The 14,047-nt window shown below is 40.4% G+C and overlaps 1 protein-coding gene across 2 annotated transcripts in view; it reads left to right on the plus strand.

Annotated features, from left to right (window-relative positions):
* Nucleotides 1–2,331: 2,331 nt before the first annotated feature.
* The window catches only part of BMP2K (BMP2 inducible kinase), a 133,526-nt gene continuing 121,810 nt past the window's right edge, over nt 2,332–14,047 (plus strand). The window contains exon 1 of one of the 2 annotated variants that reach the window (XM_073891821.1): nt 2,332–3,021. In XM_073891821.1, the coding sequence (XP_073747922.1) occupies nt 2,850–3,021 (172 nt within the window). In that variant the 5' untranslated portion in view covers nt 2,332–2,849. The remainder of the gene's footprint in view (nt 3,022–14,047) is intronic. The other variant, XM_025887706.2, reaches the window with a different exon arrangement.

Genomic DNA, 14,047 nt, shown 5'->3' on the forward strand with positions numbered 1-14,047 from the left:
AAACTAAAATGTAATTTTAATCTTTTACCTTCATTACACTATTCTATATCTGTGTACTTACTGTAAGTTACCTGTGACAGTATTTTAAAGGGTCAGAATCTACATTATTCATACATTTTTTTCTAGAGATTTTTTTTTCCAGTAGGAAGCCAAAGTGGATGTTCATCTGTAACCATGGTTTAAGAATAAGTACAAAACTAAGAGACTAGAATTCTCAATATATTAGTATCTCAATTTCTGCCTACAAATTGGTTCAAGGATACTCATCCTCAATTCACAAAGCTATAGGCAGATACAGTATGACAGTTTCAACATCTTTTGGTGGTAAAAGTGTTTGTAAATGTTTGGCATTCTTGTTATTAGTAATACAATGTTTTTACTTTCTTATTAAGTAATATGTTAGTAGCTGTCATAAAGTATTGTGGAGTTACCATTCTGTCAAGATGAGAGAAAATTTAAATTTTATTACATTTTTGGTGAAAAATTAAAGAACACATTGGCCGGTGTTACAAGGGGACTTATGCTTTAAACTGATTATAAACTTCCATATTATTAGTCAGGTTATATGAGTTTCTTTGCCACAGAAATTGTGGTAAATTTGCTCCCCAACTGATCATAGGAGACTTTATTTATTCTTGTATTTTGATTAGATGTAGTTGCATTAGGCCCAAACTGTATGTTAGGCTGATACCAGTTTTGAATTGTATGAAATGACTAAATTTCTCCATTAGTCTGCTTGAAAAATATAATTCAAATGTTGTAGGAATGAGACTCCGTAGTGAATCTCCACAGTAAGGAAAATGGTCAGCTTATTTCTAAATGGAAATCCCCAATTGTCACACCACATCAATCATCTGACATATAATCTGACTTCCATTGAGCTGGAATGTACTTTAAAGGTCAGGTCTCTGGATGAAGAATTTTAGCTTAGTGGGTTATGCAAGAAAAATGCCTAAATCCAGAGCACTGTTTTGGCATTGGTAGAAATAGCTTCTCTTCAAATAGCAGAGGGGAGGAAAAATGTAAGACTATTAAGCTCAAAGTCTTTTGCCCAAGCACATCTGCCTGTATCCCATTAAGTTGGACAAAGCAATAGGGGTAGGGATAGAACCACGTTCATCTCCTTTCATAGAAGGTGTATACTGGAGTCTTACAGGCACAACTTACTTGGTCTACATTGAAAAAATTTAGGAAATGCCAATTAGAAAAAAAATTCCAGATATCTGGTTTCTCTTAAGAAATTGGAACCCCTGGCCACAGTGGGCCTGTATTCACAAGGCTGGGGTTGTGGTGGTGGAAAGCAGGCTGAAGCTGAGAATCGGGTGCTCTCCTTACACATGCTCTGTAAGTTCTCATTCTCTTAACACTCCTCAACGTCTTAAGCCCATGCTCATTATTGCCTGCCTCATCCTGGCAGGCATTGAGATTCCCGCAGTTTATGAAATGGAGGCGACCAGCCTTTTTTTTTTTTTTTTTTTTTTAAGGTGGGCTAATCTCTTTGTAAAGGAGCGATAGGGAAAATTCAACGGCTGCTTTTGCTTCTAAACACTCTGAAATCTGCCGTTTTTCAACCCCCTTTTTCAGAATGGCCTAAAGTACGAAACTAAGTATCAAAGGATGGACCTTGTAGTCCCAGTCCTACCACTGGCCAGCTGTGCGACCTTGGGCGAGTCCATTAAGTTCTCTTGGCCAAAGGCAATGAGTGGTCTGCAAATGCACATAATACCTGTTTCGAGATCTCACACGGCTGTTGCACAGCACACGAGATTTTAAAAAGTACTCCTAAGCAATTTATAAACCGCAAAAACGCTTCCCAGCACAAGCGCCGGTTACAGAGTGCGACACGGTGGCTTTAGAAGTTGGGTTACTGGAATCCGCTCTAGTTCCGTGCTGCTCCCACCTCCCACGCTCAGGGTGGGCGAGCGGAAGAAGATTCTCAGGGGAGGTCTGGAAAACTGGCTTAGAAATGCAGCGAGAAGTTCCTTAGCGGGGGTAAAGTTGTTGGCGGCATTTTTAAGCATCCAGAGTGACACACCAACTCCTAGCCGAGATGACAGACCCTGCCGCATGGCCAGCGCGGGAACCGGTCCCCCGGCCACCTCCCACCTCGAGGCCGGGGCCCCAGAGGCCTGACCTGAACGCTCCCAACTGGGATCCAACACCCGGGACCCCGGACCTCGCCCTCGTCCTGAAACCCCCACAACCACCTCCCCGCCCCCCCTTCCCTCTCCACGTGACAAGGGCCGGAACCGTCACTTCCGGCGGCGCGGATAACGCGCCTGCGCGGGGCGCCGGGCCTCAGAGAGCGGTTGGCAGCGGCGCCGCACAGCCAACGGCCCCGAGTGGCGAGCCGCGTAGGTCCAGCTCCGGCGGCGGCGGCGCCGCGGGCTGCGATCTTGGGGGTGTGAGGCCGGAGAGGTCCAGCCCACTCCCCGGAGGGGCCGGACGCCCCGCCCCCTTCCCCATTTCTCTCTCTGGCTCTCCCCCTTCCCCGGCTCACGCTCCCGACGCTTAGTGAGGCGGCTAGGGCGCCCGGGGCACTCGCGGAGGCGGCGGCGTCGCCCCCGCACTCGGCCCCGCCCCCTCGCGCCCCGCCCCGTCCCCGCCCTCTCCACCGCCCTCTGCGGGAGCCCGGCAGCTGCAGCGGAGCCGCGGAGCGGGCGGCGGGGCCGGGGCAGTGCGCTCGGGGAGCGCGGGATGTGAGGCTCGGCGGGCCGCAGCGCGCACGGACGCTCGGACGGGCGAGGGGCGGCGACCCCTCGCGGACGACCGGCGCGCCCCGGGCCGAGGACTCGCTCTCTCGCTCGCCCTTGCGCGAGCCCCGCGCCCCCCAGCGCGCCGGCGGGACCATGAAGAAGTTCTCTCGAATGCCCAAGTCCGAGGGCGGCGGCGGCGGCGGAGCGGCGGGTGGCGCGGCCGGCGGGGCCGGGGCCGGTTCCAGCTCCGGCAGCTCGTCCGTGGGGGTCCGGGTGTTTGCGGTCGGCCGCTACCAGGTCACCCTGGAGGAGTCGCTGGCCGAAGGTACGGGCGCCTGGGGAGACTCGGGCAGGCAGGTGAGGGAGGGCTGGGGTGTGGCGGTGGCTCTCCGGGTCCTCGCCCGCTTCTTTCCTCGCCCTCTCGGCTCACTCTTCCCGCTTCTGCCTCATTTGCTGTGCTAGCGGGGGCTCTTAAAGAGTAGCTCGGGCTTTTCGCTCTTAAGCCGGCTTTTCTCGCGGTTGGCAGCTCTGACCGGTGCACAGTTCTCTCATTACTGAGTTTAAGTCCTTTTCAGCCCTCCTTGACGCGGGGAAGTAAGTAGAAAACGTCCTAGCGAGTGATGTGGTGTCATGATTGGACCAGTGTGACTCATTAGAGGGTCAGATCGTGCAGGATCGAGGCTCTGCTTTGCCAGCTGTGGCTCAGGCGGCTGTAGTGCGTTGGCCTCTACATCCGCGTCTCCACCCGCGCTGCAGGGTACAGGACCCTGCAGTCCCCCAAGGCGAGCTGGGTTTGCTCCTACTCAGTCATCAGTTGAAAAACAGTTTCTTTCTCTGCGTGCTCTTGTGCATGTGTTGGAGGTGATACTTTGCCCCAAATTAAGTTAGTAGGTTGCTTTGGAGGAGGAGCAGGTAAACTTGAAGTCCATTTATCTTTGTTTTTTAGAATCTTCATCAGACAAGGTGCTATTCATACCTTTTCAGTATGTCTCTTTGGTACTTTAAAAGGGGCTAAGAAAGCAGGTTAATTTTCACTTGAGAAGTTTTGCGTTCGGTCCTTCATTATCTTTACCAGGCTATGTCAGCAGTTGCAAGTCTGCTTACAAGAAAGCTTACTCCATTTAAAAGACAAGATCCTGCACTTTAGTTTTGTATTTCTTGTGTAACTGACTTGTAGAAAATATTTTCTCTCATTTATTGCATGCTTCATTTGATCTTTGAGCTTTTAATTGCAGAATATTACAAAAAATACTTTTAAAAATTCATAAGAAATAATTTGTTGATAAATGGCCCTTTTAAGTTCCAAGGTTAAGAGAAAAGAAACTGAAGAGAGTAGTTTTGGTTCTCTGAAAGTCAGACCTCGATGTGGTTTGGACACAGTAGACAGAGATTCCACTTATGTTTTTTGAAATGCCATAAACAATAGCACATTAGTGCAAAAGAAAAATTTGAACGTTTTTGTCTATAAAATATTTAAAGAGAAAGAAATCTTGAATTATTCAGGGATGGGTGTCATTGTTATACAAGCCATCGCCCCTAGTAATGAGCCTAGCCAAATCTTGGAGAGGTGGGAGAAGGATCCTTAGCTTCTCAAAAGAATGAATATATGGTGATTGGTTTTGATAGATGTAAAATTTCCTAGCTCTTTGTTATACATGATTTTCAAATGTTGGTTTAGATTGAGTTGTGGGTTTTTTTGATTTTTTTGATTTTTTTTTTTTTTTATTCATTTGTGAGAGAGACAGAGAACAAGCAGGGGGAGAGGCAGAGGGAGAGGGAGAAGCAGACTCCCCGCTGAGCAAGGAGCCCGATGCAGGACTCGATCCCAGGACCCTGGGATCACGACCTGAGCCGAAGGCAGAGGCTTAACCATCTGAGCCACCCAGGCGCCCTGAGTTGTGGGTTTTAAGAAGACATGGCTGTTAACTCACATGCTGTACTTATTTCTTTGAATTGTAGTAACTAATTGAAGTGTGGCTTGAGTGGTATTACACTCACTTCATTTCACAAAATCCCAGATGGGTTTTTTATTTAGTAGAAGGAAAACATTGACATTTCAACAAACTACACTTTGGATTTGTGGCTTCTATCACTGCTCTAAGCATATCCTATCATTACCATAAGCAAGTCATTTTCAAGAAAAATTAAGTAATTTTGGAAAATGAAAATAAAAATGAATTTCAAAGGTGGAGTGCTCATTCAACCACAAAAAATTAAAAAGAAATTAAGGACTAATGTCACTGTTAGAGTGTTTTACAAGTTTTTGCTATAAATTTTGTCATATTTCTTGGGAAAATCCATAACTAAGTGCTAGGATGAAGCAGGAGCTGACGAAACTGTTTTGGAAGGTGGGACTCTCCCCACCCAACACTCCAGCTCTTGGACTAGACTTTTATTTCATCCTCTCTGGAGGGTAGGGGAGACTTTCTTCCCTTGTGTATTTCTTTTCTGTTCACACACACAACTGAAATTACCTATATTCAGTTTACTTTTTGATCCTGACAGTTTCTTCTTACTTCAAATGCTAATATCCTCTCTCTTTTCCAAATAATTTAGAAAATGTAGACAAGATGTTTAAGCACAAAGTCTGGTTCACACTCAAGGATGATCATTCAATAATTGACAGATACATTTGCTGAATTAGAAGATTAGGGCAAGTGGTGTTTAAAGGCATTAGAGTTTTAGAGTACCTGAACTGGGCAGAGGTATACCATTTAGTGGGACAAGGGGTTGAAACAAAGACAGACCAAAAAACAAACTAGGTAGGCTTTACATTTTTTTGTTTGTTTGTTTTGGGTCCTTGTTGTTTAAACAGGGCCAAGACTGTAAGTGCTGTGCCCTGAGGTGTTTTTGCCATACTACTGCAAACATGGGCATCTTTTTCAGAATGACCTCTGCAGTGTCTTTGAGTCTTCAATAAATCTGCTCTTCTTTTCTCTGTCTCATATTGTCTCATATTCTTTCTCCTTCTCTTTCTATTTATATTTACATATTTCATTCTTATCGTTCAGAGTAGTTATGTTTTGTAAAGTCACTGAACAATGAGTTAGTAAATACTGAACCATTGCCCTTGAGAAATACAGGCATAAGGTCCTGCAAGCCCTTGGTCACAACATTTTTGTCAACCAGTCAATATATAATCTTGTTTTATGTGAGTTTCTGTTTAAAGATCTTATTTAATATATATTGTTGATTCATTAAAACTGAACTTAACAGCTAACAGCGCTGTAACTCATATCTAAATAAAGCTTATCTAAAACACATTATTTTCCCTGTAAGGGACATCACAGCCTTCTTGAGCTTAGGAATACTAGATGACACTTTGGCACTATGCTTAGGGCCATTTTAAACAATGAACTCAATAAAAAGCACAAAAATGAGAAAAACATGGCTAAACAGACTTCAAAAAGGGCCCTTGTTTATAAATAAGGCAGAATGGTATCTTGTTGACTCCAGCTGGCCTTCTCAAAATTTTCAGCACTATGCTCATGTTTGTAATGATCATGAAAATGCCACTGTATTGATTTTGGGAATACAGATGAATTTTAGTGACTGCATGATTTACAAATATGGAATCCCCAAATAATGACAATAAACTATGTATGTATGTATATATGTATGTATACATATACATGCATAATATTTGAGTATAAATATTGAGGTCACATGTATATATATAAATACATAGATATTACATAGTAAAGAAATAAACAGATTCTCAGAGATATACTTAAATGTATGTTTAAACTGTTGGAGTAGTTTCTTCTCTGAAATATACACTGTATCATAGTCTCTAGTTAAACATTTGTATGTTTGAAAATGCTTGTTACACCTTGCACCTTTTTAATTCCTGCTCAAAGTTTAGAGGACTAATATCTTCGTGGAGTATTTTCATGTTTTTTTTTTTTTTTCCAAAAACAGTTTAGTTTTAGGAGTGCATGCTAACCAAATCCAATTTGGGCCTATAGAAATCAGAGCCATATGTAAATTTTAGATTGAAACATGTCAAATTGTCAAGCATATATAATTCAGTGTACTCTTTAAATTTTCCAATAAAACATAGGACTGGCTTTTTCGTCACTATGCCTCCATAAGCCTTCAGTGCTAGTTAGAGGTTTTAATATTGATTGATAATGGGAAGAAGTTGGTTCTCAATGTGTTTGGTACAAAGTGCTTAAATAAATGGGGAACCAGGAGGTTGGGACACTATCCATAATTTGTTGAGGTAATCTAGTTATGAGGTTCTGGGGGCTGGATAGGAATGGTATTTTGAATATAATTGCATGGGTAAGGGTCAGACTTTCTGTCATGGGCATGGGGGTTGTTGGTACTGTCAGTACAGGTAATTGAGAGGCCAGGAATTTACCACAGAGCTCTGTAGAAGGAGCTCAGTAGCTCTCTCAGAGTTAACTGCTTAGATTAGGGTAAGTTAATTTAGGCTTAGTGTTAACCACTTCTCACTGTTAATTTTACAGGAAGGTAGTAAAATACATTTGATTTTGCCACATAAATCAATCTGAAAATGATGCATTTAAACATGATATTTCATTTGTAGAAATTATCTGTGGCTACCCAGTAACTTGTAAGTTCAAGTTTCTGAGAGAGGACAGAGAAAGCAGAAGGGGAGGATTTAACAAAAATATTGACAACTGTTACTGCTCCATAACTATTAAATGTCTTTTGTGTGCCAGGCTCTGTAGAAGGTACTATTTATACAGTGGAGAACAAAACAAATATTTCTTTGTCCTTATGGAAGTTACAGTCCAAAATAGAAGATAAATGTTAAACAAAAATCAAGATGTAGATAATTTTGATAATTGTCATGAGAAGATAGCACAGGGTTTAATGAGAGAATAACCAATTCAGTTTATATTGAAGGATCAAGGAAGACCTTTTTGATATTTTACCAGAAATCTGAAGTATGAGAAAAATTAGGTAAAGGCAGAGGTGTCAAGGTGGGATGGTGTGGAGTATGTCATGAAGAGAGAAGTCTATGTGAGGAAGAGTTTCAGGAACTGAAATATGCCCAGAGCTGGGGACTATAATCATTGAATCATTTGGAGGAAGGACCCAAGATGATGTTGGAAAGGTGACCAGGACCCAGGACTTTATGATTTCAGATTTTATCTGAAAATGCAATGGGAAGCTACTGAAGGATTAGGGCAGTTATATGCTCTGATTTGTATTTTTACAAGATCATGGTGATTGCTATATAGATACTGGTTGAGATGTATACAGATTAGACGATTAGTTAAGATGGTGGCGGTGGGAATGGAAGCGAACGTTATTATGCTTAAATGGGAAGACCTGGTGATGGATTGGATTGGGGGGGAGGGTATTGTAGGAACTGTGAAGAATGACTTGCTTGTGCAGCTCTTGGAGGTACCATTTGCTGAGATGGGGGAGAGTAGAGAAGGAACTGATTTTTTGGGGGGTGGGAGGAAGATTTAGGAGGATATCCAGGAGTTCGAGACGTTTAGTTGAGGTATCTGGGAGGAAATAAGCGTCAAGTGGGAAGCTTAGTGTGTGGTCTGGTACTCAGCAAAGGTGTCTGGGCTTAGAGATAGGTATTTTTGATAAGTGAACATTTGGCTGTTATTGAAAACCCTGGGAGAGGATAATGTAGGGAGAGAGTATAGAATGAGAAGGCTCTCACTGAAGGACTGTGGTAGAACATTGGTCTTAAACATTAGTGTTCATCAGAATCATTTGGAGGGCTTGGTAAGCCGCAGATTGCTGAGCCTGACGCCCAAAGTTTGATTCCGTATGTCTGGGCAAGGCCCATAATTTTCATTTCTAACAGCTTGCTCACTGATGGCTGATGCTGCTGGTTCAGAAATCATACTTTGAGGACCACTGATTTAGAGTAAAAAGGAGCTACCAGAGAGGTATGAAGAATGCCAGGAGAATATGATGCTTTGAAGAGGAGGGAGTGAATTGTGTTGCCTGAGAAGTTATCTTGATCACATTTTTTGGCCACACATTCACAGTTATTCATGCTTAGTTCTTTTTTTTTTCTTCCAGATTTTATTTTTAAGCAATCTCTACACGCAACTTGGGGCTCCTGACTCACAACCTGGAGATCGAGTCACATGCTCCATAGACTGAGCCAGCCAGGTGCCCTCCCCCTGCTCCCCCCTTCCCCCCATGCTTAGTTCTTAACCTACCTTTTAAATCTTAGCTCTGGTTATTTCCTGATAATACTCTGCTCCAGCCACAGTGTGCTCCATTCCCCGTTGTTTTGTGACTGAATGTTGTATTTACTTACCACTACCTTTGCCTGTGTAATCCTAGTCACCTAACTGCTAGTTATGATCACTCCCTTCTTCCTGTGGACATTTGTAACTATTTATTTGCTTTTTCCCCCTTATCACATTTAATCTTTTGTCTTGAGATACAATTATGTAAGCACGTGGAAATACTAAGGTGGTTATTGTTCCTGTCTCATTTCCCTTAGCAGATAGTAAAATTCTTGAGGCTAGACATACTCTCTATTAGTTGCTTTTTGAATCACACAAATTGCCTTGTCATATCATGGACATTCAAATTCTTTTCAAAGGAAACGATTTTTGACTTTTTTTTTTTTTAATGAACACAGATGGAGTTTTTCAATTTGCAAATTGAAGGGAGGGCTCTTTAGTTCTTGTCCCATCAGAGGTCTTCTACTTAGGTCAGGGGACCCTGAATTTTCTGCTTTGGTGAAGACAGACTTTTAAAAATTTTTTTAGACCTACACATGCATGTTTATAGCACCTTTATTCATCAGTCAAAAACTAGAAACACGGGCACTCGGGTGGCTCAGTCAGTTAAGTGTCTGTCTGCCTTAGGCTCAGGTCATAATCCTGAGGTCCTGGGATCGAGCCCCTCATCAGGCTTTCTGCTTAGTGGGGAGCCTGAGTCTCCTTCTCCCTCTGCCCCTCCCCCTGGGTGGGCTCTCTTTCTCTCAAATAAATAAATAAAATATTAAAAACAAAACAAAACAAAAAACTAGAAACAGGAGGAATCAGCATCATGGTAGCATAAGATGTACCTCTTTTTTTTTTAACATGGGATTTTTTAAAATTTTAATTCCAACATAGTTAACATATAGTGTTATATTAATTTCAGGTGTACCGTATAGTGATTCTACAATTCATACAGGTGAAGACAAACTTTTGAAGAGTTTGTTTAAGCCTAAGTGTCATTTCAGTTAGTCTCCTTGAAACAGCAAAGAAAGAATAAACTAGATGTCCTCTTATAGTTATCTTTCTCTGTTGACATATTTCTCTTTATTTTGCAAAGGTGTCTGAATTTAAAGAAGAAAAGTATTGTTACATGCAATTATGAAATTGTTTTATACTGTACAATTGATTTTGACAGTGAGCTTTTTGAGGGCAGGGTCTTATTTATCTCTGTATCTTTAGTTTCTGTCTAGCAGTTTTTCTTGTTGTGGTTGAATTAAACTCTCAGGAAACATTTCCTTTTTTATAAGATGGAGTTAATATTTATTGTGAAGATTAATAGGTAATGTGTGATATTAAGAAGATAATGTATGACAGTACCTAATAGTGCATGCCAAGTCTTTCAATAAATATGGGCCAATTTTAGGTTCAGATTTGGTTATCAGCTTTCAGTGAAATCTGCTTCAGGAATTATAGTAATCTGCTTGTAGAGTAGGTATTACATTTATCCTGAGTTATCACATTTATATTTGTAAAAAATTTGAATCATTTTAATTAGATAATTATTATATGGCATTTAGCCATATATAATTTTTAAGTTTCAGTCAGCTATATAGAATTTTTACCTTGATAAGCAGCATATACTCTAACAATGAAATGGAAGTAATTTGTAGCAAAGAACATTACATAGGCTCTTACTAACATATGCTTCGCTTTTGCGATACGTTATCATTGTAGGGATAGTTCTTTGGTTGTAATTTTGATTGTCTGCTGTTACGTTTTCTGTAGAGGTGGCAGTTTTATTCAAGGGCACTAAAGCAATTTCCAATTTTCAATATTTTGAAAAAAAGTATAGTGGAAATTACGCATTTATCTCCAAAAAAAGTGCTGAATTGCACTAACATCAAATTTCTTTGCTTTTAGCTCTAGTCAGCTTTGTTTGGTTAATACTGACTTTCTCATGCTGAGCAGTTTGGAAAGGTTGTCTTTGATTATTTTAAAAATAATAGAAATAAATTAATACTTGTTAGCATCTTTCCATTATGGGGTCTGTAGAAGGGAAAAGTAGAAAAGGTCCCTGATGTTGTTTGTATTACGGAGCATACTAGAAGGTGGAATTGTTGTTTGTCCTTACATTGATTCTGGACCTTTAATGTTCTTTACTAATCTACATTATCTTGGTTCTCTTTCACTCCTTCTCTCAACCCCCCCCATTTTTTTTGGTCAAAACTTGAAGTAGAACATAAACATTTATTAGAAACCTATTTGGTGGCTATCAAAATGATTAAAGCCTTGACTTGGAATTCTGAAATTAGGAGTCCTGAGTGGTGATTTCAAAGCTACAGAAAGGTTTCATCATAAGGAGATGAAACTTTATTCCTTGGTTTTATCCTGCATCCATCTGGTGAACCATTCGTCTACCCACAAGCCTGCTATTTTAGGGACCTGAGTTGGGAAGTTGAGTGGTTAATGACTGAACTGTTTTAAATAGTTGGGCACTTAGTTAATTTGGAGATTCTCTTGTCTGAGTGTATCATCTTTACAAATGAGATCAGTCAGCACATTTCTGCTAACCGTTTCACGTCTCTGCAGGAGAGTGGTTGTTGGGCTTTTACACAGACACTTTATTTTTGGAATTGTTGGTTTGTCCTCATCATGTAGAATTCCAGTAAAGTTTAAGGGCATAGTTTGGGATGTAGCCTTTAGAGAGGCATTTTGCAGTGAATATTATTTTAAAATATGAAACAGTGGTTGCTACTAATTTGCCTATTTTAACATTAAATCTTTGAAATGGTGCCTTCTTGGTGGCAACTATTAAAAAAAAAAGGCAAAACTTGGAGGTGGGCCAGCTGATATTCTGTTATGCTACTAACTTGCATTGTGACATTTTGATTTCACTTTCCTCAAGAAAAAAATGAAGTGGATAAAGATGAATCTGTAACATCTTTTTCCATTTTAGCATGCTCTGATTCTGTTTATGTAATGGATTCTTACTGCTTCTCTGATAAGAGAGGAGCATGGGAAAGGAGGGCTAAAAGATGAACAGCTTTAGGATTGAGACCATAATGAAAGGATTGTGTTTGATAATCATGCATTTGAGTTCTTTGACAAACTTCAGTATAGATTAGCAATTTATTTTTTTATCTCGTGTATAAAATTATTTCTTAATCATTGTGAAAAAGTCTTTTCTAGGAAGTTGCCTTATTTAGTACCCTTTAAGATAAGGGGATGGGTGCTTAAATAAAATCCTGTGGCATTTCAGAGTACTATTTAGTTTCAAAGGATATGCCACTTTAATGGATTCTTTTGTCATTTTAATGGTTTGTGTTCTCCAAGTGACTCATATTTTGGAGGGTATCTGGAAGTAAAGAAATTTTCGTGTTTTTCAAGTTTTTATTTGGAAAGAATGTTTAAGGAAGGGTTATGACAGTACTTTCTCTTAGTTTGTGGATAGAAAGTTTACCCATGATAATGTGTGAAGAGTCAGCTACTTTTTGTTTCCAGTGCTGTCAGCTCTAGTTTGGGTCCTTAATACCTCTTACAGAATTACATTCTCATGTAGACTCTTCTTCCCCTTCCCCTCACCAAATCCACTCTTGTATTCCTTCCAGTTTTTCTTCCTGAAATGAACTTCTGATCATTTGCCTAAGTGAAGTGCACACTCACTACTCTGGGATTCAAGGCCCTCTGCAGTGTGACCCCAACTCCCCACAGGTCTTAATCCCTCTCTAACTCTAACCCTAGGTGTGTTTTACTGCGCATGTACTTCACATTTCCTGTACTTTGCTCTTGCTTTTTCGTTCCTGTTTTTCACCTTCTGTTGTTACATTGCCTAGAATGCAGACACCTGCCTCCCCACTCTGTTTAAATGTATCTTGTAGGATACAGTTAGAATACAGTTACTTTCTTGCAATCTTTATTTTTCTATGAAACCCTGTTTGCAAGGAAATGAGTGTAATTATGCCTTCCTCTGAGGCTCTGTGTAGTAACTGTTGCTCATATTGCCCTTATTTTACTAGCTTTGTTCTATTCTAAGAATATGTGTAATGAAAAGTTTCCTCTACTGCAAGATTAAAAGTTCCCTTAAGATTTGGCTTGTATTCATCTTATCTCTTATCTTTTACAGTGCTGTACTCATGATAGGTATTCAGTACATTTGTAAGAGATTAAATTTTTGAATTGAAAAGCAGCCAGAAGGCCTGTAAACATTTACTATAAAATAAAACAATTGGATAACAACCATATTTGACATATCCAACTGTTTGGTTGAGTAGGTTGGCCCCATTTTTCATGTTATGTCATTTTACAGAACCTGAAATAAGTAGATAGAGATATTTGATGATAATGTAGGTACAGCATTATCTAGATGAATGAAAAAAAATACTACCAGATTTATTTCTGGATTCCTGGCATGTTTCATTTCTGTAGTGATTACACAAATAGTACATCTTTGTTTTGTGGGTACTGCATTGCTCTTCTTACTAGGTGTGACTCAACAGTGTTCTAGCCTGAGTTCCCTTGACGCATGTCATTTTTAAAGAAAGCCACTACTGTGGGACAGAGAGGGCAGACAGGCCTAAAGTATGTGCTCTGAATACCTAGTCTTAAAGTAACAATATTGGAAATGCTCAACTGGCTATGGCTTTGTCTCGAGTTGATGGTTACCAAGGCTTAATGGGACGACTGGTATCTAAGAGAATGAGAGATTAGGAAGAAGGGGATCTTATATCCGTAATGCTCTGGGGGAAGAAAATACTTGATTATTACCTTGGGGGACCCTCTAACTAGTGTGTCTAATATTGGAGGTGATTTTCTCAGTAGAGAGAACTTCAGTTTTCTTTTAGATTAGGGAATTTGTAAGCCTGGCATAACAGATCAGAGGTAGCAAACCAGGTCTTTATGCAGTTTTGTTAATAACTAATCATTATCACCCTCAACATTCTTCTAGTCCTTCTTTAGTTTTCTGGAAGAGAGGTTTCCAACATACCGCTTCCCCTGCCTAATTGCTGTGTTTACTTATTTTCCTTAATTTTTGGGGCTGGGTCATTGTTAGGGATGGCTGGAGCTTTTTACATATTTAAGTATTCTCTTTTGAATGAGATAGCGTGTGGGTAGTCCAAATTTTACTTTTCATTCTGGAATCATTAAGATGTTAGTATTAAAATGACTTAGACATATGGCTCTTCCCCC

The sequence above is a fragment of the Callorhinus ursinus genome, unplaced genomic scaffold (genome assembly GCF_003265705.2).
Source record: "Callorhinus ursinus isolate GAN/ISIS: 27379988/994484 unplaced genomic scaffold, GSC_fseal_2.0 scaffold4, whole genome shotgun sequence".
Classification (NCBI taxonomy): Eukaryota; Metazoa; Chordata; class Mammalia; order Carnivora; family Otariidae; genus Callorhinus; species Callorhinus ursinus.